Raw genomic sequence first — 26,291 nt, forward strand, 5'->3', positions numbered from 1 at the left:
TTTAAGCTCGGCTCCCGATACAGCCAATGAGTATTTTTAAGCAGCTTAAGACAAACAGATTAATGAAGAACCTACTTTACAAAACACTTTTTAAAAACCTAGAAAACCCCTCAGGAGAGCGAGAGGAGATGCAGTGGTTTTGATGGGGCTTTTAGAGAGGAAATAAAGGAGAGAATTGAATCGGAGCACACTCGGCTGGGTATTTAGGCTGGAAATTGAAATCCTTCAGGGAGTTTGGAGATGTGGGGAAACATTTTGCTATGCAGGAATCAAAGGACACGGAATTAAAAAACAAAAGTGAAAACAAAACTAACAAAAAGCCCACAAAAACCAAAAAAACAAAACCACCTAAACCAAAAGAAGGAAACCACACATGCACCAAAAAAAAAAAAGAAAAAACCAAACCCAAAGAAAACCACAAAAAAAAAAACTCAAAACAAAACCAGGCCCCTCCTAAAAAAACCCGAGCAAAGAGAGAAGCGCTGTTAAAGGACAGCCGCAGACCCGTGAAGGGGCAGGGATTTCGCTTTCAGCCGCGGCGCGGCCCCGCCACCTCCCTCCATCCTCTTCCTCCCTCCTTCCCTCCTCTTCCTCCGTTCTCTTCCTCTCTCCCGCCTCCCAGCCGCTCTCCCTCCGGACTACACTTCCCAGCGTGCATTGCGCGCAGCCCGCCGCTGGCCGCGCCTCGCCCCCGCCGCAGCGCCCGCCGGGAGTTGTAGTTCGCGCGCCGCTGCGCCGCGGCCAGAGCAGCGCCGGGAGGCCGCGCGCTGTCCGGGCGGCCCCGGGCATGGCGGAGGCGGCTCCGTGAGGGGTGAGCGGCGGGCGGCGGCGGCGGGACGGGCTCTTTGCAGCAGCAGCTCGGGCGCGGCCGCGTCCTGTGGGGTCGGGAGCCGCCGAGCCCCTTGCCGCGGTGCGTGCGGGCTCCTGCTCGGCTGCGAGTCCTGCCGGGCGTAGCGCTCCGTCCCTGCTGCAGCACTGAGGAATAATTGGTTTTCTTGGCGAGCCGCCTTCCCAGTATCGTTTCTAACTGCCCTCGAATGTGTTTGCAGAGCCTCAGAAATGACCTCCGGCCTCTGCTCCCCGTCCTTCTTCCGTGTGGGTGCCGCTGACCGCCGCCGCTGCCGCTCGGGGCTCCTTCAAGGTAAGAATGAAAACCAGACAAGTCTTAGTTAATAGCAGATCATTTATCTTATAATTACCTCATTGAGGCTTCATTCATCCTTCCCGCTGCGGTATTACCGGCAGCTTGCGTTGCTTTTCTGCTGTTTATGCACACAAACGCTGTTTTGGGGGTTTTGGGGTGTTTTCCATCCCTGTGAGCGCCCAGCCGCTCCCGGCAGGGATCCCCTCAGGGGGCTCAGGAATTGGGGCTCAGTTCCAGCCGTGTCCTGCTCTCCCTGAGGGAACATCATCCTCGATGAGCATCCGAACAACTTCAGACATCAGGCAACTTCGGGATGAAACCATGCGCTTTGGTCATTTGATATTCAAGGCTTTAATATTCCTGAGACCTTTAATATTCCTGGTGCTGCTCCATTAACGCCGTGAAACTCTTACTGACGATTTCTTACATTGATGGCAAGAACCTGTGTTTTCCTCATGAAAAAATTATACTTGGTTTGTGTTAGCATTCTTGGAAGCTCTTTTTGCATCTTTAGCATAATGTCAGAGAAGAAATGTACCAGGAGGAAAGATAAATGTGCTGTGGTGACCATTGTCTTTGAAAAGAAAATTAGCTTCTTTCTCATTTACATAATTTTGTCTTCAAGCCGTTTCAGAACTGTAGAGTTTGTTTCATTTCTAATTTTAGCCAGAGGAAGCTTTTACAGGAATTGGTTTTTAGGGCAATCAGTGGTGTCTGGATAAATGGTTGTTGCTGATGGATCATGTGAGGGAACATAGGACCAAACACTCCTCCTGAAAAAGTTCATTTTGCCACTTTGCTGTCTGGAGCTGGTGATACAGTCAGGCTTTCCTTTATTTTCCTAAAGAAATAAAAGGGGGGAAAAGGCAGGAAGTTAAAACCCAGCTTGAAATTCTCCTTTTCTTCCTTCCCCTGCTTAACACAAGGCTAATCACAGCAGGGATGTACACACTTGTTATTTTCACTAGGAAAACCTCAGCCTTCCCTCATGTTTGTGAGTTGGCATTGCTTCTTTTTATGTCAAAAAGCAGATTTTTATGAGGGAATAGTGGGAAAATGTGCTAGGGGTGATTTGGAAGGCAAATTGCAGATCCCAAAAATTGGATGTGTGTGAGGCTCAGGTGATGCTGCCACCCTGACACCCTCACCCTCTCCTTAATTACACTGTCAGTGATTGGGTTTACTTAAAATTCATTCCCAGTGGAGAGAAGTGACCCAGTTAAGTCTTTGTCCTGCTTTTGATCCCTGTTCCATGGAGAATAGCACGTGGGAAGGTAAATACAGTTCTAGATACTCCTTTTATAGCAAGGAGGTTTTTCTTGGCTCAAGTTTATGAATTAAATGAGGAAGTTCACTGTTGCTCATGTCAGCTGGTGCTGTCAGAACTCAGATAAAAATTCTGTGAAGGCTGCAGTGATGTCCCACTGTTGATCAACTTCTGATGTCCCACAAGAGCTGCTGTTGAGCAGGAGCTCTTAATTTTTCATCTCTCTCTGCAAGGCTTTGGGCCACCAAATACCATCCAGAAACTTTGTGTGTCAGGTATTTCCAGGTGGATCCAGAATACACCTGGTGAAGGAAGTTCTGTTAATTACAGCAAACTTCCTCTTACAAATGGGGCAGCTGGGCTGTGGAGGGGGTTCTGTCCCATTTTCCCAGCTTTATTGGAAACAGGGATAAAGGCATTACCAACTACCTATTTATTTCTTTATTACCAATTGTTACCAGTTCAGGTTGCTTTTAAGGTGAAATCTGTCTTGTCTTGCAGCACAGAAAGAGCCTGTAAAGATGCATTTCCTTAGAAAATTTATCAGGATTTTTTACAAAATTAGCCAGCACTGTGGTGGACTTCAACACAAAAAGTGCTTTTTGTTTTCTCTTCAGCAGAAAAGAACAGCATCTTTTCTGTTTAGTGGGCTGCATGTCAGCTCTGCACCTCAGTGCTGCTAAAATGAGTGAGCTCGTGTGCCAGCACAGGTTTTGTGCTCTGGAGCAGTTCGTGGTGCAAGGCAGAGCTGCTGGAGAACATTATCTTTTATTTAGCTTTGTGCAGTGCTTTTATTGGTGTATATTTGGAATTAAATTATTTTATTACTTATTCATGGGACACAGGATTGCTTCTCAGTGCCTGGTGGGGAGGGTTCTGTGAGTTTATTGCTGTTCCTGGCCATGTTGGGCTCAAGTGCCTGAGCGGGGGATGCTGCTGAGTGTTTATGTTTTGGTTTTTGCAGCAGCAGAATTGAAAGCCTCACAAGACAGCGATGGCTTTTTCTCTGGAATTTGAATATGGAGGCCACGGGGACAGATGAAGTAGAAAAGATCAAATCAAAGTTTATGTCTGCATGGCACAACATGAAATACAGTAAGTGGAGCAGAGTGTGGGGAGATCTGTCCTCGTTAAAAGGAATGGAGTGTTTCTTGTTGGCATGAATGCAGTCATAACTAATGAATACTACAAATGCAATATGGCCCTTGTAACAATTTTTTCTCAGCTTAACTTCCTTAGCTTTTAATTTTTCAAATAAGTATTGCATAATTTCATTTAAAATGATTTCTTTTGGAAACAGTAAATATATTTTGAAAATTACTCTAGATTTGCATCGGCTTTTAAACAGGGATAGTATGGAATCATCTGTACAAAGATTTATTTTGTTTATAAATATGATTTTGTGTAAAAAAATAGGATGGTGTGTGAGTTACAAACTCCACTGAAGAATCTACCGTTGAGTAACATTTTTCCACAGCTGAACATCAGTAATTCATTTATCAGCAACCAGATTTTCAAGTGTGCCCTTTACTAATCTGTCCTTAATTTTTCTGCTTTCCCTTTAGGACTGAGGTTGCTCAGTTTTACCACCAGATTTCTGATAAACTTTATTAATCATAGCTGTTTTGAAGATGTCTGACAAGATGAAAAGATGCTTTTTTCCTGCTTTCTTTGAGGCTGTCACATGGTTGAAAGGGAATAGTAGCCACTGTACCTTTTATGGGATTTTTTATGTGACCAAAACCCAATATCAATGCTTTTTTTTTAATTCCCCTTTCAAGGATTACCTTTGGCTTAACCAGATGCTGTTAGCATTTCCTTTTGGAAGGTTCAGTCACAAATTTGTATTTGTTCTGCATCTGTTTTAGGTTGGGTGTTGAAAACAAAAACTTACTTCAGTCGGAACTCTCCAGTTTTTCTGCTGGGAAAATGTTACCACTTCAAAACTGAGGGTGAGTACAGAGCTCTTCACTCATTCCTCAGCAGGAATGAGGTATTTTTAATCTTCTAGAAAGACTGGCATTAACAATTACCATATCCAAAATGTAAATATGAAAAGCTTAGAAAATACTCATTTAAATGTCCTCCTCTAATACAATCCATTCTAACCTGCTTTATTCAGATTTTACACCAAAGCCTTGTACTTTCTGTAAAAAAATTGTGTTGTAATTTGCACTTCATTTACCATCAGCTGGAGATTTTCTCTCTAAAAACTGCTGATGGAAATAGTGGCAAGGCCTGATCAGGGTCACTGCACCAACACCTTTGTTATCACTTTGCAGTGTGCAGTGTTTTAAGTCTCTCTCTTTATTTGACCATTCACAGTTGGGTGAATTAAGCACTTACTTGCAGGTAGTGGTTCCACTGGCACAGTGGTGTCTGCATGGTTCTTTTGATTTTTCCTTTTTTTCTTTTAACCTGGCACATTTCTGTTACGTTTGCCTTCCAATTCTCCTTTGCTGTCCTTGAGGCAATTGTGAATTTTTGTAAATTTAAATTTGATATTTGTTACTAATAACAGGAATGCCACAACAAAGTCATTAGAGCTTAAGCTGTGCTTTGCCTTGCAGACTCTGGGGAGCTCTCTACAGATGGGTCCAATTTTGACAAGATCAGCACTGAGATTTCGGGGAACGTGGAGGAGTTCCGCAAGGATTTCATTTCCAGGATCTGGCTGACCTACAGGGAGGAGTTCCCTCAGATCCAGGGCTCTGCCCTGACCACAGACTGTGGCTGGGGCTGCACGCTCAGGACGGGGCAGATGCTGCTGGCTCAGGGGCTGATGCTTCATTTCCTTGGGAGAGGTGAGTTACAGAAATCTCTGTGTTTGCACAGGCATTCTGTACAGACCAAAATGGCCTTTTTTCATCCCAAATCTGAAGAGCCAGCTGGTTTTGGTTGGGGGCTCCTCACTCCTGTTGGAGTTGTCCCATTGCACAGAGACTGGGCTGTCCTGTCTGTCGCAGACATTTTTCACAGAAATCCTTTCTTTCAGATTTCTGCATTTTCTGGGGAGCAGAGGACCCAGAAGAGAATGTAAACAATGATTATCAGCTGCTGTGGAATGCAATAGGATGCACTTGTGATTAGTTCATGTTCCCATGTTTATAATTAAGGGCCAATCACAGGAGCAAGCTGGGGACAGAGTCCCTGGACACAACTTTGTTAGAGATTCTTTCTATTCTTAGCTTAGCTTAGCAGCCTCTACAACTTCTCTCTTTATTCTTATTAGGATAGTTATAATGTGTTATATATCATATATCAATAAATCCAGCCTTCTGATCAACAAGCAAGATTCTCGTCTTTCTCTCATCCCCAGCGACCCACTCAAGTCGCTGTAATACCTGTCCTTCCTTTTCTGAGAACCAAAGTGTGCCAAAGCAAACTTCTGTGGAGTTCCCAATATCCAGGTGTGAGTTAATACATCACAAAAGTGTGATCCCCCTCTCTGGGTGTTCTTACCCATGCACATGCCCAGAAAATTAAATTTTCTCTGGAAATTTGATTGTTTCTTGAACTCCAGATGTAGGAGTGAGTTCCCCAGCCCATAGCTGTGGGCTATGGCAGAAGTGATGTTCTTTTATCAGTTCTAAAGTTGTCCATTATTGAATTTCTCCTGGTGTTAATATATTGAGTTCCTAGAAGGATTCTAATGTAACCTCAATACATCATTCTCTGTGTGGAAATGTTCACTGTGTCATTCCTTCCCTCCCCCATGTACTTAGAGAGGAACTTCCCTGTTTCCCTTACCACTGTCTGTCTCAAAGTCCTCCCTCAGGCACAGCCAGCTGGACCTTAGGAGCTGTGGGACACTTCCTGCTGTCATGGGCTGTGTCCCTGTCCTCCTCATTGTTCCAGGCTGGCCATGTCCTGCAGAGAGGTATTTTAGGTTGGCAGAGTTAAACACCTTTTCCTTCCATCCCATTGCCAGTCCCTTTATAACAATCACCCATTGCTTGCTTCAGGATGAGCCCAGGCAGGGCCCTGCAGCCCGGGGGGGTGAGAGAACACAGGGCATTGTTTGCTCAGCCATTTGTGGGCTCTCAGGAGCACTCCAGCACGAGATCCTTCTGAAAGCCTGTTTTGATCCCACTTTGCCCTGGCTGGGCAGCTCTGAGGGAAGCTGGGAGCAGGGTCCCAGCCCAGCTGCAGCACAGAGTCTGTTCCAGCAGTGCCAGGATTGAGCTGTGGGACTGGCTCTGTGATTGTGCCTTTGGTGTGGATATTTAACTCTAAAACATTCATTATCTCTTTCAACTGACTGCACATATCAAAAAGTGTGGAAATACTTCTGCTGAGAACACAAATCCCTTAAATATCACTCTTCTTATACATATACATTTAAAAGAAATTCAAGACCTGCCCAGAAGACTCCCTGTGAGCAGGAGTGTGTAATGGCTCATTTGGAAGTAACCCCAAACAAAAACCACTCAGGTTTCTATCTTTAAAATCCATGGTTCCAAAGAATTCCTCGTGTGTCCCCCTTGTATCCTAATTTGGAAGATGATGGGGTGATTCCAGAGTGCTCTTGTTCCTGTGGCAATCCAAATCCACAGAAAGATGGGGTAGGGATGGTCTTTCTGGGCTGCTTTGCTCCTCACTTGGTCTTCTGACAGCTGGTGAATTATCTTTTGAAAAGCTTTTTATGAGATCTGGGCAGCTTTGGAAACATATTTAGATGTTTACAGGAAGTTTTTCATGGCTGTTTACTCTTTTCCCAGAGATGTTTTCCTTCTCGTTTAATGGTGTTGTTTCTGTTGGGAAGCAAAACTTGCCTGAAGTTTCTAGCTGAGATATTTACACTTCCACTGCCATGTGGAATGTTCCAGATATTGCTGAATGTTGTTGGGAATGAGTTTTGTTTTTAAATTTGAAGTTTTACTTTGAAATGCCTGTGCTAGAGACTCTGGCTGGAGTGTGGAGCTGAGAGCCCACAACAGCAGGGCCTGTGAGGGTTTTACACTGAGCTGACTCTGTGTTGGGAGTACTTGCTGGAACTGGGGGACAATTCCAGCATCTTCCTGGGCCTGCTGGACCCCATTCTGTAGGAGGAATGCTGTGTGGGATTCACCATCCATAGGGAAAAGCAGACTGGAGATACTCACTGATATTTAGACAAGTTTCCCTTGTAATCTAAAGGAATTAATGAATTTAGGGAATAAAAAACAATCCTACCTGCCTGTTTCTCTGCTGGTCTCCTTTGCCATTTTGCCAGGAAGAAATGTTTGCTTTTACAAACATTTCAATAATTCCTCAGGTCTGCCTGGTTTTTTAATAACTGAAAAACAAGAAGAATTAAAGATTTTTGAAACTTCTTTTTTGACACCGATAAAAGGATTTTGGGTAGTATTGAAGTAACAGTCATGTATTTAATATGTAAGAGAGTTCTTACCTGTAATCAGGTGTATTTTGTTTGTTCAGCTGGCTGGGATGGTAACCAGAAAAATCAAAGCAAATGCTGCTCTTCGAGATTTCTTTGTTCACCTGTTAACAGCACCATGTAAAACACACATTGTCACTGTAACGAGGGGGACAAAGGGAAGTGCTTTGTTAATTATCCCATAAAACGAGCGTTGCTGTGGCTTTTCCCTTTTCCCGCTGCAGCCTGGGTGTGGCCGGAGGCGCTGGCCATGGACGGCTGTGACTCGGAGTCGTGGCCCAGCAGCACCGTCAGGAGGCTCACGGCCTCCCTGGAGGCGTCGCTCACCCCCGACAGGGACCCCAGGCTGCCGGCCCGGCCCCCTGCCCGCAGGGACTGCGATGGCACCGACAGGAGGAACGAGCTTTATCACAGGAAAATCATCTCCTGGTTCGGGGACTCCCCCCTGGCAGCCTTTGGGCTGCACCAGCTCATCGAGTACGGCAAGAAATCCGGGAAGATGGCGGGGGACTGGTACGGGCCCGCCGTGGTGGCACACATCCTGAGGTAAAGCACCTTCCGTCCTCTGCTCTGACATTTTAAAGGTAAAACACCTTCAGGTCTCTGTCCCTTCCCTTTGGAGATACTGAGGTAAAGCACCTTGAGTTCTCTGTTCTTTTCCTTTGGACATTTTGAGGTAAAACACCTTCACTTCTCTGCTCCTTCCCTTTGCACATTTTGAGGTAAAACACCTTCAGTTCTCTGTTCCTTCCCTTTGCACATTTTGAGGTAAAACACCTTCACTTCTCTGCTCCTTTCCATTTGGCACCTTTTGAGGTAAACACCTTCAGTTCTCTGCTCCTTCCCTTTGCACATCTTGAGGTAAAACACCTTCAGTTCTCTGCTCCTTCCCTTTGGATATTTTTGGGTAAAACTCCTTCAGTTCTCTGCTCCTCCCCTTTGGACATTCTGAGGTAAAGCACCTTCAGTTCTCTGTTCCTTTGGACATTTTGAGGTAAAACTCCTTCAGTTCTCTGTTCCTTCCCTTTGGACATTTTGAGGTAAAACTCCTTCAGTTCTCTGTTCCTTCCCTTTGGACATTTTGAGGTAAAACACCTTCAGTTCTCTGTTCCTTCCCTTTGGCACATCACAGAGGAGCATTTCTGAGTGTCCTGAGATTGCTTCAGCCTAATTGAGCAGCAAACTGTTCATTATTGGCTTTGTAAAACACCCATAGCAGGAGCAATTCCAGAGCTTTTTCATAGGCAGGAAGGGAAATAACAGCAGGTGTAGGAATGAATGCTGAGCTTTTGTCAATCTTATTTCAGGAAAAAACACAACATTCCTGTTTTCTTGTGGAATCCCAAGGATCTCTCCCAAACCCTTTTAGGTAGAGCTGCATTTAGTGAAATGTTCTAAAAACTAACCACTCTTTCAACCTTGGAACATGCATAACATTAGAGGTTTTTTTTTTATACTGTAACCTGGGGGCTGTAATGTACTGATAGTGTAATGAAATGTCACAGCTAAAATTGATGTTTTCAGCATTTCTTTGCACACATCAAATTCTTGTGAAACTGTAAATGTATGGGACTATTAATATTATAATTATATCCCAGTAAAAGTAAAGGGTCTGTGACATTCAGCGTGGTTAAAGAAAAAAAGTTGAAAGTCAAATTTCTCCAGACTGTGAGCCTTGATATTTAATTCTTTGAATGTTTTGGGGTTTTTTTGTAGTCTTATATATTTATTTTTTTAGTAGATTCCAGTTTACTTATAAACCAAATCACTAATAAATCATTTAAAAAGCAGAAGGCAAAGTTCAACCATTTATACATTTATATATATACATATATAAATAGAAGAATTTGATATTTAGTGTTAATGTTATGTTAATCTGAAGTGCAGCTGTACTGAAATAATCAGGTGCGCATCCATGCAGATGCAAATAGGAATGTAGGAATTTAGCATTTTTAATGTGCTATATTGTACTTTTTTCTCATGGTGGAGGCAGTCAGAATTTTTCCCTTGCTTTAATAAATTATCTATTAAATTATTTGTGTCCCTAGTGGGAGCAGGGGGGTTTGGGGCAGAGTTTCACTCACCACAACCCCAGGGGTGATTTCCAGCCCTGCAGAATTTCCTTTCCTGGAGCTTTCTCTCTTGCAGCAGCACTGACAGTGTACAGCTCCCTCATAACTTGGGAATGGCTGCATTAAACCACTCCTCAAAGCAGAGTGGGAATAAAGGGATGGTGACCATTTAATGCAGGTGTGTGCTTCAAATCAAAGCTAAATCCTGAATTCTGAACAGTTCCCTTTCTTTGCAAATGCTGTCCCTGATAGATGACCATGGTTCTGACTATCAACATTTTATTTTAATTTTTGGGTCTGTTACTCTTAGTCTTTTGAGGAGAATCTTAATTTTGTAATTATCTTTTGGAAAGTTTTGGTGAAACTTTATTTCCAGGTGCTAATCTGTGGCTTGCTATATGAACTGAGGTCAAATAAAGAGATATAGTGAATTGAAAATAGCATTTTTGTCAGCAAATTTAACCTTTATCATCAATATACTTGACAGAAAATGGTTATAAACAGAAATAAAGTATATGAAACTTTCCATTGAAATATGAATTTCACTGGAAGTTATTGTGGGATTTGTTTTTGTGGGTTTCATCGTTTCTTTTAAATAGCCAGACATTGTCATCTTGGCTTGGAAAATGTGGTGCCATGACATCCATGGAATATACAGGCTGGATCTTGGTATCCAGTGTTTAAAAACAAATAAAAAAATCCCACCTCATCACCTGTGTTTATCAGGAAGGGAAGGTGTCTTGAATTAAACAAAATAACCCCTGTAAAAACCCAAACAAACAAAAAACTCCTATCACAAACAATTAAAATCAACCTGTTTCTAAAAAACAAAAATAATTTGTTTGTTTATTGTTTATTTTTTGTAATGAATGGTAAGTTAAGTAGTTTTGTGTTTGTACTTAGAAAAGCTGTTGAAGAAGCAAGAGACCCTGAGCTGCAAGGAGTAACAGTCTATGTTGCCCAGGATTGTACAGGTAACTGTGTTTTGTAGATTTTTGCAAACATTTTAAATGCTTTTTATGCTTTTCAGTTAGCACTTAACAATAGAGCTTTAAAGGGAAAAAAAATCCCAGTGAAGTGGATCCACAAAATTGAGATTATGTAGACAAAGGGATTCTTGATATGTGCAGATTGTTCATTGTTGGTTTGGTATTTTATAGTGGAATTCCAAATCAGCAAATCAATTATTGCCTCTTCTCCTTTTACATGGAGATGTTTCTGTTAGTTGGAAGCTTTCAAGTTTTAATTATTCCTTTTAGAAGTTTATATGCAGCAATAAATATTTATTGGCTTTCTCCTCACCTGCCCCTTCTGCATTTCCTTGGCATTGCAACTCAGCAGCAGCAATTCCCATTCCACAAAATATTGCTGGGAATGAGGAGGTTCAGCACTGGTTCTGAGTCACCTGGGTGTTGAGTTTTTGGGGTTTTTTACCTTAGGGTTGGGATTAAATGTGTGAGATGGAATTTTTTGTTTGGATTCAGATGTTTATTAGTTCTTATTTATATTACAGTCTTATAAATTGTGAGTTCTATAGTACTTTAACAATTTAAAAATGGAGTTTTATCTCTCCTTTTATAAGGTGTTTTAAGGATAAACTGTCTAATTAAGAAATGATACTTAAATTATTTTTACTTTTAACTTAATAATTAACTGTGCCTCGTAATGTGGACTTTTTTAAATTAAATTACACAATATTACTTAAACTCATAAAGAAGGTGAAGAAGAAGGACTAGCTACTGTTCTAAAACCTGTATCTTGCTATATATATGTATTATTATATTCTAAAACTTTACATTTTCACCATGTGGTATTACACATTTCTATTCAAACTACATACCTATAATTCCATTTTGGAAGTTTCTCCATGGCTTTAGGTTAAATTCAGTGTTCTCTTGGGGGTCAGTGCGTGGCAGCACAGAAAGTGTGAAATTCTCAGCACCAGGGCTCCAGTGTTTTGGGAGGACAGCCAGGTTTGGAGGGGCTGCAGCTGGAGTTTGTCACACTGAGGTGCCACGTTGGAGGTGTGTCTCTGAAACCTGGAGGCTGTGTTTGAAATGTGAATGTTTCTGTGTGTCTCAGTCTACAGCTCGGATGTTATTGACAGGCAGTGCTCCTTGCTGGATTCTGGGAGAGCAGGCCCCAAAGCTGTGATTGTCCTGGTTCCTGTGAGACTCGGTGGGGAGAGAACAAACACTGACTACCTGGAGTTTGTAAAGGTATGAAATGAGAGTTCAGTCATTTTTCACAGAGTAGCACAAGGGGATATGAAAAGCAACTTCACGAGGGTGATTCTCCCCATTAAACCTGTGGTGGGGATTTTACAGGTGAAGGTTGTAAAGTTTGACTTTACAGATTTGAAATTTCCCTATTACAAGATCAGACATAATTGCAGAGCACATGATGTCCCTTGGTAAAGCTGTGATAACTGTCCTGCTCCTCCAGCAGCACCTGAAAAGACATTAATGCAGTGCCTCAAATTACAAATGGTAATTTAATCTAGCAGGACTCTAATAGCATATGTAACTAAGGATCAGGCAGCATTTTAAAATATAAATACACTCCATTCCTTGCTCTGTTTCTTATTTTCTTAAATAAGAAAATGGTTCAAATGGTTTTAAGTTGCTGCCTGTCTGTTCTTCCCATTTTCTTTTGTCTCTTTGTTCCCCTGGAATTATTTGATATTTTAATTCACTACCTGAATGGTTTTTTCCCCATCTGGATGAGCGTTTCTGAGGATGGTGGTGCAGGAGTAGCAAGCAGTTACCACAATAAAAATGAGCTGGAAAAAGGCAAAGTGAAGGAGAAGGCAGAGGGGGGAGGTTTTGTCACAGAGGTGCTGTGGCTTTGTCAGCAGAGGTTCTGCAGGTACCTGAGGATGTGCTGCGGTCCTGCCTCTTGCTCCTCTTAGGGAAGGCCTTGTTCTCAGCCCTGCTGCTTTTATTTCATTGTCCTTGCTCCTCTTGATCTGTCTGAAAATTTGGGGTTCATTTTTAATTTACCCCGGTGTAGGAGCACAGACAAAGGCTGAGAGTCTGTAACATGATTTATTTGTGGCTCTCTGTTCACTGTAACATTCCAGGAAAACATTTTGATTTTTACTGGCATGGGAAGACAGACTGGTAAAGGCCTTCAAGTTATGAACTTAAATTGTTATTAAATTTTTCCCTGATTATTTCCCTGTGTTTTCAGACAGCTGGTTTGGGACACTTTTAGTTTTCTGCTGGCTGCAGGGAGTGATTCCTGCTGCTCCCTTCCAAGGCTGCTGCAGCCTGATGGAGGCTGAGATAAGAGGGCTCTCAATTGCCTGAATCAGTCACTCCAGTGTCTCCCTGGCTGTTCCAAGAAGTGACCACATTTCTTGGAGTCTGCCTTTAAGTTAAAAATGCAGATTTTAGAATGTAGCACAAGAGGTAATTTCTACAAAGGGTTTTATATTTATGGGTGAAAATGGATAAATTTTTTATAATTCACTTTTACAAGGAGCTTGCCATAGATTAAACAGTTATCCATTACTCTGAGCAGCTTTGCTGCCTCTCTGCTCTGCCCTCCTTGGCTCTGATCTGCCTGAATGTTCTGTGCTGCTCAGAGCATTTGCTAAGGAAACCTTCTCATTTATATTTTAAAGAAGTTTTCTAAGGAAACCTTCTTTTTGGTATTTTAAATAAGCATCACTTCCTTAACCTGTGTAAACCATGCTGGATTTGACTCTGTAGCATCTCAGGGGAGGTTTTAAAGTGACTTTATCCTTGTCTAAGCAGGGAAGATTTTCTCTTGAGAAACCTTGGTGTTAGTAGTCTGCCAATATCAATCTTGTTGTAGAAAGAAAAATTCCCTTCTTACACTGAGAAATGTCCCCTTCCCAAAAGTTCAGCCTTCAGAAGGTTCTGGTTTCTCTGCCCCCCAGGCCACCTGCAGGGATGTTTATGGGGCCTGGCTGTTGAGTGTTTCTCTCTCCTCCCTGGATGTGGGACAGCTGCTTTTGGAGCTGGACCTCATAATTACTCTTAATTTCAGCTGGCATTTCTGCCCAGGATGTAAATTTGATACTGTGGCCAGGCTTGTCCCTTTTAGTGCAAAAAGAAGAGAGTCCCCAGGGGCACAGGATGTAAATGTGTGTGAAAGCTGAAAATCTCAAACATTGGGCTATTTGGACTGAGGAACTGGTGCTCAATATGTGAAATGATATTTTGTCTCCTCCCCAAAAACTTGTGTGGTATCTCATGGGAAGGGAAGTCTTTCTCTGGAATATCTGCTGGTTCCACTTTGGTCAGACCTCAGGAAGTCATGGAGTCAATCTCTAAAAAAAACCAAAACCATTTGCCTAAAAGAGCAAAGAGCAATTATTTTAATTCAGTTTAATATTTGGTTAATCTTAATGATTCCCTGTTCTTGTTTTAGGGAATTTTAAGCCTGGAGTACTGTGTTGGCATCATTGGTGGCAGACCCAAGCAATCCTATTACTTTGCTGGATTCCAAGGTGAGTGTTTGACTGTGTTATGTCTCCTCAGTATTTTTTCTCTCAGAGTTAGGAAGTTAATACAGAAGCAGTGGGAAATAGCATGATTAAAATAGTAAAATGAGCACCTTATTAATTCATCACATCTCCCCAAGTCCAGCCATTTGTCATTTACCCCACGGAGTAATTGGATTCTGTAAAATGTACATTTAATTTCCCTTGTTGCATAAACAAGGCATAATTTATCTGTTTCACCAAACTTGAGGAGCATTTGCTGTTCCTTTCTGGCAGTTCTTATTTAGGTATTTACTCTCTCCTGCTTTAAGTGGTGTTAGTTGATGCCTAAATGACAAGCAATATATTCTTGCTGTCAGGATGAAGCAGGGCGATACATTTTTCATATGCAAACTCCAGAATATAATTGTGTGTTTGTAAAAGTAATTTTAGCACCAAAAATTAAATGACAGTTTCATCACTTTATAAAAATTCTGCTTATACAAGCATATTTGATTATGCAAAAGTTAATCTGTCCTGCAAAAACCTATGCTTCAGTCAATGAGTATCAGCCTGGCAAGCAGTTACTCACTGGCTTTTTTTCCAGCTGTTCTGCATAGAAATTGGATTGTAAGCAGTGTAATAATAAGGTGTTTTTTGAATTACTTGTCTTCTGTTTTGTCCTTGCAGATGACAGTTTGATTTACATGGATCCTCATTACTGCCAATCTTTTGTAGATGTCAGCATAAAGGATTTCCCTCTTGAGGTACTATGGATATAGAGCTGGCACTGTTTGCTTCCCATATGAATCAAACACTAATTATTTAGAGCTGTTCTAGCTAGCTGCAGCTTTATGGTTTTACAGTTACATGTTATTTATCAATGTCCTGCCCTTCTTTATAGGCCTATAATCAACAAAAATGACCAGAGGTTAAATCTCAATATGGAGGTTTAATTTTTACTTCATTAATCTTCATCTGTTTTCTTTTTAATGATCATAAAATCTCCAAAATAGATGATCACTTCATTTAAGTGATTTTCTATCAAAGAAAATAGATGATATTTGTAGATCTTAAGCCTGTTTGGATTTGGAGTTGATAAGTTTGTCTTCTTGGTCATTTTATTTTTTTTTTAATTCAAATTGCAAGCAACATCAGGGAGGATTCCTGTGGTATTCAATAGTAGGAGCCTGGAAATAGATGGAGCTAAAGGAGGTGATTAGAGAACTCAATTTACAGCTGCCCTGGGAAAACACTGTCAGCTGCAAGGAAGAGCTCAGTGGCCTCAGGGCCTTCCACACAAACTCTCCTTGGTCCTGTGCCCAACTTCAGGTGAACTCCAGCAGCTCCTGGCTCAGCCTCAGGGGGCATCCACAGCCAGGGCAGCAGAGCTGGAGCAAAGTCCCATCAAATGCTGCTCAGGAGAACTATTCATATATAAATAAAAAATCCCAAAGGGCCTGCACAGGGCTGGTGTCAAGGCCTTACAGCAAACACTTCATGTTTGTCATTATTTATGCTTCACAAAATGCCCGAGTTAGCATGTTACATAGCACAGAAGTGGAGGATTCTGTAGGAAATGAGAAGGTTCTGGGTGAAGCAGAAGAACCCAGCAGCAGAATGGGTCAGCAGATACCCAGGCAGGAGGTTTGGCTGTGTTTGGAGATTCCTTCAGGTTTGTCCTGTTGACGTGTCTGGAGCAGGAGCTGGTGAGTGCCATCTCTGCCTGGGGTGATCACCCAGCTCCTTCCCTTTATCCTCACAACTGTTTTGCTCCAGTGCCCCTGAAGATTTTACACTTTGGGGAAAAGCAGACAAAAGGTGGGAAGAGCCCAGAGCAGCAGAGCTGAGGTGAATTCCTTAAGGTCCTGCTGTGGCCAAGCTACCAAAACACATCTTTTGGGTTCTGTTCCTATGACTCAGCCTCAGAATTGTGCTGCAGACTGGCATTAATCTGAATTTCTAAATAAAACCAAGGTTTGAAGCTGTGTTTGGAAGGTATGCAAGCTGCCAGCTTGGCTTGATCTCATCCTAATGCTTTCCTGCAGACGGAAAATAGATTGCAATTTAATGCTTGCTGCATTTAATAGTATTATATCTTTGTCCAGAAATGTCAAAAGTAAACAGAAATTGCTTTCTTAGGGTGGATAGTTGCTTGTTAGATTTATCTGTAGGGAGTATTTTCAAAATTGACAAATTGTCCAGAATAAGTTGGAAATCAATCCACTCTGTATTGGCTTCCAGCATCCATTTGTTTGGAGGAATGGGAAAAAAAAATCCTCCCCACTTCTCTTTGTTGTGCAGTGATTTGTGCAGCATTAAACCTCCTGCACAACTGTAGGGACAGGGTTGCTGCTATGGCATGTGGAAGGCAGGGTTTAATTTTTATTTTTTGTTTTATGCATTTGAAGATTCAGGAATTAATATTAAAAATACAATTGCTGTTTATAAAATTGGAGCGGTGAGGAGAAAAAGCAGTGACTAAAATCAATCTTGCAGAAATAACCCCAAATCATCTTGGTGGATGTTTTTGAGCAGAGGTTTTACAGAAATACCTCTTGGGTTTGTAACCACCAGGAAAGAACAATATATTTTATTATGTAAAACTGCTGCAGGGATGATTACACTCGGATTTGGGAACCAGGGCTGTCTTCTGTGGATTGATTTTTGTGATTAGCAAAAAAAGGGATTTAATAGAGGGAGGATGATGGGTCATCCTCTGTGTTGGAGGCAGAGTGGAGGGGACTGGCTCCCTCTGAGAGCAAGTGAAGAAATAATTGCAGTTACTGGACAAAGAGCTTCGCCACAACTGCAGCTCCTGTAATAAATAACCACAGAATCAGGATAGATGGAATATATATTTTTTTTCTTTCATAAACTGAGTGAGGAGTGTGGGGAAGGGGGTTTTGTGTTTGTTTTGTCTTACAGCAGGGCTGCTGAAAGTATCAGCTCACAGCACTGGCGGGGCAGCATCTGTCAGGGAAAGAGATTTCACGTGAGGAAAAACCCATTTGTAAAGCAGGGCATGTTTGCTTTTTCCCTACTTGTGGATCATTGTAATATGGTTTTGCTTTTGTGTGTTTTGTGGGTTTTTGAACCCATTTCATTTACTGAAGGAAAATGCATGAGGTTGGTTTATTCCATTATGTCTCTTTTATGGAGGCTGGGGGAGGGAAGGGGCACTGGGCAGTGGTAGTAAAGCAGTAAGATAGTGCAAAAGCTGTTACAAATTCAATTTGCTGAAGAGCATTCACCTTCTCTGCCTTGGGAATATTCATAAAGTATTGCTGGGAGCAGCAGAGCTGTGACAGATTCCAAACTAAGCTGGTGTTCGTGTGGGGAAGTTTGGGGAATGCAGCCTGAGCAGCAGGAGGTTTGACACGGCTGGGGAAGGGTGGAATCATTTAAATGTTTGGCGAGGATGGGAGAAATCACTTCCAAAGGGTGTGCTGGGTTTAATTCAGGTGCTGCAGGGCATTGGATGTATTAAGCTGTTGGGGGGGACAGAAGTAAACACATGGATCTGTGCCATTCCTGACTGTCACCGTGTTTTGTGTTTTTTCACTGGGAAACCTGCAGTCATTCCACTGTCCTTCTCCCAAAAAGATGTCCTTCAAAAAAATGGACCCGAGCTGCACCATAGGATTTTACTGTAGGACTGTGCAGGACTTTGAGAAGGCGTCTGAAGAAATCACCAAGGTAGGTGCTGGAGTTGCCAAACCATCCCTCGGCCAGAGCGGGCTGTGGGGCCGGGAGGAGGATCGGCCTCGCCCTCCTGAGCAGAGCCAGTTCCCCTCATGGCGTTCATCGCCGCTTTCCCGCGCTCGGTGACGCCGCCGGGTGTCGGTGTCGGTCCCGATCCCGATCCCGATCCCGGCCGGATTTCCCGAGCGGGGCCGGGCCGAGCCCGCCCGGGCAGCGGGAGCGGGGCCGGCGCCGGGCGGGCCCGCGAGGTGGCACTCGTGAAGTGGCGATGTCCCCGCAGCCCTGCGAGCGGCGAGCCCGGCCCGGGAGGCTCAGGGGGTGCTGGGGGGCAGCCCGGGCCTGGGCGGGGATGGAGCGATGGGAATGTTGGAGCAAACCCGAATTGTTCGTTATTTCTCCCCAACACAAGGGGCTTTTCCTGGTGGGAGCTGCAGGGCTCTGGTGTGAGCTGCACAGAGCAGGTGCCACCCAGCAAATCTGTCTGAGCCATCCTTCCCCTGCAAAAACTGCTCTGGATTCATTTAGGTCCCATTGGAATCACGTTTTTTTCTCCTTAGTTATTGCAGTATGAAATGCAGCATCATCAGTGTGTTCTGTGAGCTGCTCTGTGTTTGGTGGCTTCAGAAAACGCTCTGTGGAAAGGATGCAGCAGCAGATGGGCTCAGTGTTAATATTCCAACCACAGCAGCACAAGGAATTCATGTTTGTGCAGCACTTGGAATGTCCTGAGAAGTGGTATTAGTACTATTAATAGTAGTATTAGTACTACAGCCAAAAAAGCATTTTTTAAACTTAATGCTGATTATAATAAATAGATACTGATTGATGCTGAAGTTGTTTCTTTGATTCTTACCCAGAGAGGTAGAAAACAGATTTAAAGAAGTAGAAGTGCCTAAGCAGCAGATCCATGGAAAGTTTAAATAGTGAAGTTTCTGTTCTTCCTTGTTTTCCTGTTCTGTCACATAGAATGTCATAACATGGTTAAAAAAAAATCTCATTACAAAATCAGTTCCAGCAGAAGTTATCTTTTTCCTATTTCTGTTCTTTCAATTTTGGGATTAAGTAGAGTTTTTTCCTGAACACTATTTGTGAAAACACTCTTGACTGACCCAAGTGTTGGAGTTATTATCCTGGTATTTTAGATAGAAGCTCTTTAATATTAATGACATTATTTTATAGGAATACATTTCAGGCAGTGTCAGTTTGAAAAGAGGGGAAAGTTTGGATACAGGGACAATGTCAGAAACATTCTATCAATTGATCTTGCAATCCTTCCTTCACATCTGTTGTGGTTTCCATTATTTTTCCCTTTCTTTGCAATTGTAGTGTGGTAACTCTTAACCATAAAGCTCAGTGCATTCCTAGTGTGCCCTGTGGAGGCTGAACTAAATAAATCCATGTTCTGCCTGCTTTTTTTGGTAATATAAGAGGTGAGAGATAAGATTTTGCTTTTATACTTGAGGATAAACATCATGGCTTTATATGTTTAAAGACAGATAAATTAGGAAAGTTGCACATTGTTCAGAGTTTCAGATTCTCTGTGGTCACTGTTGAGATGTGATGAGAGTCACACAAACCTTGACCAGGTTCCCCTGGACTTGGTTTAGGCATTTCCTTGCCCTGTTCCTGTGTTTAGGGTTTCCTCACCTCCCTCAGTGTGGAAATGGAAGTTTCAGTAGAGCTGAACACAGACAAGGCAGTGGAACCCCAGGATTTTACTGGGATTGATTTATTTTTTCTTATTTTTTAAATGCTCCCTCAACCCCTGTCATATTTTAAATAGTTCTTACTGTTTGGAGCTCTCTTTGAGGATTTTTTCCTGTTTTAGACTGATTGTTCTCCTGAAATGGTGCTCAGTGATTTTTAGTTCTGCACAGTGTGTATCTCTAGTCTGATGTGGTTCTGCAGCCACTGCAACACTGGGCTGGTTTTTCCCAAGCAGGTAGGAAAAAGTAAAACAAATTAAAAAATAAATCAGTGGGCAAAACACCCTGAAAGGCTGAAATGTTTTTCAGTGTTTAGTGGGGTTTTATCTGCTCTTGAAGATGTTTTGCTGATCTGTTTCAGTATTTATCATCCCTCACACCCCCTTTCTCCATGCTCAGTTTTCCTATTTATAAACACAGATTCTGGGCCCCCTGGTTCCCTGTGACTGTCACCAATTTGGTTTGAGCCACGTGCTCTGCCTGCCTTATTTACATTGCTGAATGTGTTTGAACTTCTAATAAAAACACTGAATATTGCACCTGCTGATTCTACAATAAAAATCCCCCCCCAGGATCCTCAGTTGCTGCAGAATTCACACCTGGCTTGAGGAGACCCTTATGGCCATTAACTATTTTGTAGAGGGTTTTATCTTCTGTCTTTTATCCTTTTATCTTTCTCTTTGTTGCACTGGGTCCGACAGCACATACAGGTGATCTGTGTGCTCAAAACCAGGGGTAGGCAGGAAATTAGCAGCTGCCTGAGAAAGGGAAGTAAATATGTCATAGGAGGAGGAAATGTTTAGATTGTGCAGTGCTTTTGTCTAATGAGATAATTAAAATAAATGCATTTTTTACTTGGCAGTCATCATCAGGTGAATATCTGTGCTTGCTGAGTTTCTTCATTTCCAATTAATGTTTTATCTGGTTTGTTTTACATTATAGATGCTGAAATCTTCATCCAAGGAGAAATATCCCCTGTTTACTTTTGTCAAAGGTCATTCTAGAGACTATGACTTTGCTTCCAGTCCACTCAATGAAGAAAATGACCTTTTCTCTGAGGATGAGAAGAAAAGGCTGAAGAGATTTAGCACAGAGGAGTTTGTCTTGCTTTAAGGACATTTTACACAAGAGCGTCGGCAGCTGTCCAGGAGAACACTTGCCTTTTAACTATAAAATGTACCTGGATTCCTTCCCCAGAAAGGCAAGCCTGTACTGAAATTGGTCTATTTTCATAAAGATGATAATGTTTTATATGTTAAAAGTCTTTAAGATGTCGGTTACTAATGTATGTACTAATTATTTTGCTCACTGCTGGCTGGAGGAGTGTCTGCAGTTGTGGTAGTGAAGGAGATGCTCTGCTCAGAGCCAGCTGTGCCTGGCCTGTCCCCAAATGCCAGCTGTGCCCTCCTGTGCCATTCCAGGCGCTGCTGGGGCTGCCTTGCCAGGGATGCTCATCCAGGGCTGTGCAGAGCGCGGTGTTCCTGCCTGCAGGAGTTGTCCCTGTGGGAAGGGGACACTGCCAGCTGTGCTGCCAGCCTGGCACCGTGCAGGGCAGCTCCTGCTGCAGAGGTGAGGCTGGTGGATCAGGAGTCAGTGGCACTGGCAGCCCTGCCATAATTACACAGGCTGAATTGGGAGTTAAGATACTATTTAGCACTATGACTTTCTAATGGTTTCTCATTAAGCTTGCTTTGGAGCCTTAATATGAGGAGTGAAGATAAAGTATTACCTTTCCCCACAATTTTTAAAGGTTATACTATTAATATTAACTGCAACCAATCAAAGCAGCTGGAGACAATTATTAGAAGAGAGCAGTGTTTGTTTCCTGTTTCAGCTACCATAATGGTGAGGCTTCTCCTGCCAGAGCAGCTTTTAAATCAAAGCAGAGGGGGGTGGATGTGGAAAATTCTGGGCTGTGATGATTTTTTGTTTTGATATGTGTTGTTACTGTACAAATGATTACTTGGTGGTGTTTGTTCTCAGATTGCAAACAAATGTACAGAAATGGTTTCATGTTTTAACAAAGTAAATACAATATTTAAAAAACCCTATTAACGCTGCTTGGGAAATAAAAGAGGTATGAAAACATGAAGTGCATGTGCCTTTTATATTAATATTAGATCCTCTAACAGTGAATATAATCCTGCATCTAAACCAATATTGTAAGGGGTGAATACTCTGTTTATTTGCAATAAAGGTAGATTTTATTGTTGTGTTGTAAACCAAATGTTACCTGGTCTAAGTGCTGCTCAGGCACAGAGGCACAAGTGTTGCTGATCCAAATAATAAGCATCATGTTTGTTCATTAAAGCACCTTTTACTTTTATGAGCAAGAAGTGACTAATGGATGAATTTCAGGCAGAACTAGACCAGTCTGTGTCAGGGCTGGAGAGTGCATTTGCATGTGCTAATTAATATTCAAAAAAGATAAAATATTCCTTTGTTTTCAAGGGAAAAAAACCCAGACGTTATTTGTCTAAATCAGTAACCTCTGCACTGCTAATATTTGGCATAATGTGACTTTTTACTAACAGGTATGTGAGCATGTTTGGCTTGATCTTCATATTTTTCATTAATAGCCCAGAAGAGGGAGTAAACAACATATTTATGGAATTTAGATGTCAAAATGAGGAGAGCTGTGGATGTCAGAGCTAGAAGAGAGAAGATTGCTGGTGAGCGGAGCACAAGGAGATGCAGCTTTAGCAAAGATCAGGCAAAGCCTCAGGGTGGTGCCTTTGGGTGGCAGTGGACAGGAAATCAGACACCAAGTTGTGATGGATTTTCCTTCTTCCACAACTCCACCACCTGAATTCAGGTACCTTCAGAAAATCCCATGTGCACAGACACACCTAAGCCTGTTGTGTCTGCAGGAAGGAGCTGCTCTTCCAAAGGCCTTTGGTGCAGAATTCTTGCAATGGAAATGCTCACAAGGAATTACAAGAGCTGTGGCACAGAAATGTTAAAAAGGAAAATGTGGGTCTGTCATTCCAGCAGCAAATGTCCCTAGAAGGATGGAACCCTTTCTCTTCTCTCAGTCTTTTTCTAACTGGATAAAAAATGGAGTGGCTGAAACATCTCTGAACTTATTAAATAGTGAAAGTTTTTCCCATTCTAACTGAGGGAAAGAAAAGTAGCAGTGCTAGAAGAGCACCTGGCTTGGGGTCCTTTAATTTGTAGCAAATCTTTTAGTTCACCACAGTAGGGTTTTCTTGAAAGCCTGCTACAAATAATTGTTAAAAATTCATGGCTGTTTTCATCATGATTTTTGTCCAAGGCTGAAGCACAGACAAGCCCACAGAATGCCCTGGTGCACTTGTGTACAGGGGTGACACAAGTTAAATTACCAGGTTAGTAGAAATTAATGGTTTTGGGTAACTACAGGGGACTTTAATTGGAAACCATGTTAATCGTGTAGTAATTCTCTTTACCTCATCTGCATTAGCTGCTGCAAACCAGGCAATTAATTTGTGTCATCAGTGTTGCTGCTGCTGCCTTCAAACACAAACCTGAGGAGCATCAGTTACTCCCAGAGCCAGCGTGGCCCAGGCTCTGAGGCTTCCCCAGATCTCCTGTGCATCCTCCTGTGCCTGACAGCCCAGACAGGAGCCCTGCAGCCTCAGGGCTTTGTGCCCTCACAGCCTTTTCTCTCCCTCCCTTCTGCCATTTCCTTTCTCCTCACGAGGAGCCTTCCTCTCTGTGTTTATAATATCTGACATTAGCTTGGCTCAGGCTCTCAGTGGAGACTCTGCCTTCTCTTTCCAGCCCTGTTTTCCAAACCTTGGCAGTGACCAAAGCCCATCACACCCCAGAGCTCTGCTGAAGGTGCTGGTGCTGCCCTGGGAGCTCAGGAAATTTCTCTCCTCCATGAGAAACCCCCCAGCCACCAGCTCCCTTTCCTCTGCAGCCTCTCCCATCTCCAGCCAGCCTTTAAAAACACCCCCCAGGCACTCAGGAAAGGCAGCAGCTGATTTCTGAGAAGCTTCCAGAAGCCCAGGGCACTGCTCTGACCCCATGGGCACAAGCCCTCAGGGGTGGCTCGTGGGAAGGGTCAGGCTGGAAGGGTTTGCCCCATGTTTACTCCTGAAATGGGAGTTTCTAGAGTGGTTCTCTAGGAAAGGGAATTATTTACTGATGGTGGTAGAGAGAGGTGATCTCAGAAGGAAAGAGAGCCTGGAGAATTGCAGCCCAGCTTCCAGAAGGCCTGGAAATGGAATATGCTCAAACCAGCACTGAGTTTCTTCCATAGAATGCCAGAATCCCATTCTGGTCTGGGCTGGGAGGGACCTTAAAGCCCATCCAGTGCCACCCCTGCCATGGGCAGGGACCCTTCCACTGTCCCAGGCTGCTCCAAGCCCCATCCAGGGCCTTTGTGATGCCTCTTTAAAGATTCCTTTTCCCTCTCACCAGTCCCCCACGCTTCAGCAGAGCTGCAAAACTGGGGCCAATGTGATTTGTTACTGGTTTTTGTGCTTTTTTTTCTTTTTTGGCTTTTCCACCCCTCCAAACCCAGAAGCTTTGTCAGTGTGAGGCAGGTGAGCAGTTCAGTTGTGCCCAGTGGAGGCAGGGCAGGGATCTCCTGTTCCCTGCTAATTCCAGCAGGAAAATGGACTTGCCCCAGAGACCTGATTTATTTCCACCCTTATTGACAATCTCTTAAAGGGGATGATGGAGTGAAAAGCAGCCATCAGTGAGTTATGAAAGGTCAATAATGCCACAAAGGAACACAAACAGCAGGTCTGAAATCCAGCCCTCCCCACCTGCTGTTTCCACAACCATTTCTTCCAAGGTCATCGGGCTTTTCCAGGGAGGCCAGAGCAGCAGGAGCCTCCAAGAGGAGGCCAGGTTACTTCATGGCCCTTTCCCACCTTGGAGCTGATTATTATGGGGTGCATTCCCCCAGCCCTGCATGGGAGGCCGTGCAGCACAGGCAGGAACAGCATCCAGCACCATTTCAGCTCCTTACCCAAAACCCAGAGCCTCTGGCAGAATATTCCAGCAGCACAGGGACAGCCTCTCACCAGCTTGGTTAGGCCGTGCCAGCATCACATAAAAGGATTTTTAAATGCTGCTCACTTGTTTGCATTGACAAAAAGGTGCAAAGAGGAATTTGAGGGTGTCAGGATCCAGCCCTGGGCACTCATGGTTTGACCCTGAGTTTGGTGTCGGCACAAGATGCCTCTGCTGCCTAATTGGATGAGCTGAGCTCCATAAACACTTCCCTTCCCTGTTTGTAAGCAGTCCACGGGCAGCTGTAATTGTCTGAATCCACAGTGTGAATAGTAAAAAGAGCTTTACTTAATGACTGCAGCAGCCCTGCTCGAGTGAGAGCTCTCTGGTATTTATTCACACCAGAATTCACGAGGCTTTTGTTTGCCGTGAACACTCCTGCAAATAAAAACTTGCTCACTCTAATGTTTATGAATAAATGTGCTCGTAAATGCCATCAAAGCAAATCAGCAGGGTTTTATTTATGCAAGGAGATGCACAAATAAATGTTTGCTGTTTTCACCCAGCTCTGGTGGGTGTTTAGGCGAGTGTAAAGCCAAGGCTTTGTGAGCTCTGCTCAGCACTCAGACATTATTCCTGCTCTCCACCTCCTCCTTCCCTACACTCTGATCCTGCCTGTGAATCCCTGTGCCCCAAGGGAAGGTTGTTAAAGTCAATGTTTTAGGCATTATCCACATCCAGCAGCTTGCTGGGTCAGTGGACAAGGTCATGGAAGGGACTGGGATCCCTTTGGCTGCCCAGGACTGGGAGGACAGGAGGGAAAGGGGTTTGTGATCACAGCTTTGTGATGTTTGCATGGCACACAGCAGATACCCAAACCTGCTTTTTTTGGCATGTGCTGGCTCCTGGAGCAAGGTGGGGGTTCTGTCTTACACAGAAGTGTGGGAGGTTATTGCCATCCTGTCTCAATCAGTGCCCTAATTAAATCTAGGAGAGGATTTTCTTTCTAAAATGTAAATGTCAAGCCTTGTTAAGGAAAATTAAAATGCACTGAAATGAATGTGGTAGGAGCTGTGGAGGTGCTTAAGTAGAGTATCTGTATTTATTAGAAAGGGAACTAAAAAGGAAGTATTTTTGGAGCACAATCCTTAAACTGGGCCATAAGGATTTTATGCAAATTTCCCTTCCAAATCTGCAGTTAGGGACTGGTTCCAGGGGTGAATTCTATGTCCCAGCCTCTAAAAGCTATGAAGGAATATCATCTGAGACTCACCTCTTTCCAGGATGTATCTGTGCATATACCAGGATCACTTGGGATTCTGTGCTGGCCACATTTCCTGAAGTTGGAGTTGAAAATTCAGGTAATTCCTTCCATTCCCTGCTCCCCTGAGTCCAGCAGAGCACAACAGCCCAGAATTTAAACCTTCATTCAGCAATGGGATCACCCCCATTCACAAAGAACCCTCTTTAAAGCATTTTTCTACTCCAGCCCACAGTGAGCCTGGAGCGGGAGCATCAGTCAGAACCTGCAACACTCAAACCCAGAGTCCTGGGCATGGATTAGGAAAATCAGAAAACTGAATTGTTTCAAAGGCTCACAGAGCAGAACCTCAGCTG

The 26,291-nt window shown here is 43.2% G+C and overlaps 1 protein-coding gene across 1 annotated transcript; it reads left to right on the forward strand.

Moving 5' to 3' along the window:
- Positions 1-732: 732 nt before the first annotated feature.
- On the forward strand, positions 733-21,212 carry ATG4C (autophagy related 4C cysteine peptidase). The gene is made up of 12 exons (XM_054286200.1): positions 733-811; positions 1,050-1,141; positions 3,376-3,506; positions 4,280-4,363; positions 4,982-5,215; positions 8,016-8,337; positions 10,767-10,837; positions 11,946-12,082; positions 14,265-14,343; positions 15,007-15,083; positions 17,896-18,015; positions 20,670-21,212. Exons 3-12 carry the CDS (start codon positions 3,431-3,433, stop codon positions 20,838-20,840), a joined length of 1,371 nt encoding a protein of 456 aa, XP_054142175.1. The 5' UTR covers positions 733-811; positions 1,050-1,141; positions 3,376-3,430; the 3' UTR covers positions 20,841-21,212.
- The last annotated feature ends 5,079 nt before the right edge of the window (positions 21,213-26,291 follow it).

Source organism: Melozone crissalis, unplaced genomic scaffold (genome assembly GCF_028551555.1).
Source record: "Melozone crissalis strain CALT ecotype California unplaced genomic scaffold, PUWL_Pcris_2 ptg000045l_1, whole genome shotgun sequence".
NCBI lineage: Eukaryota > Metazoa > Chordata > Aves > Passeriformes > Passerellidae > Melozone > Melozone crissalis.

What these genes read in the sequence shown, in the direction of transcription:
- ATG4C (XM_054286200.1), top strand. Translation starts at nt 3,431, where the DNA reads ATGGAGGCCACGGGGACAGATGAAGTAGAAAAGATCAAATCAAAGTTT. An exon ending in GTGGTGGCACACATCCTGAG is followed by an intron (nt 8,338 to 10,766) that starts GTAAAGCACCTT and finishes GTTTGTACTTAG; the next exon opens with AAAAGCTGTTGAAGAAGCAA. An exon ending in CGTCTGAAGAAATCACCAAG is followed by an intron (nt 18,016 to 20,669) that starts GTAGGTGCTGGA and finishes TTTACATTATAG; the next exon opens with ATGCTGAAATCTTCATCCAA.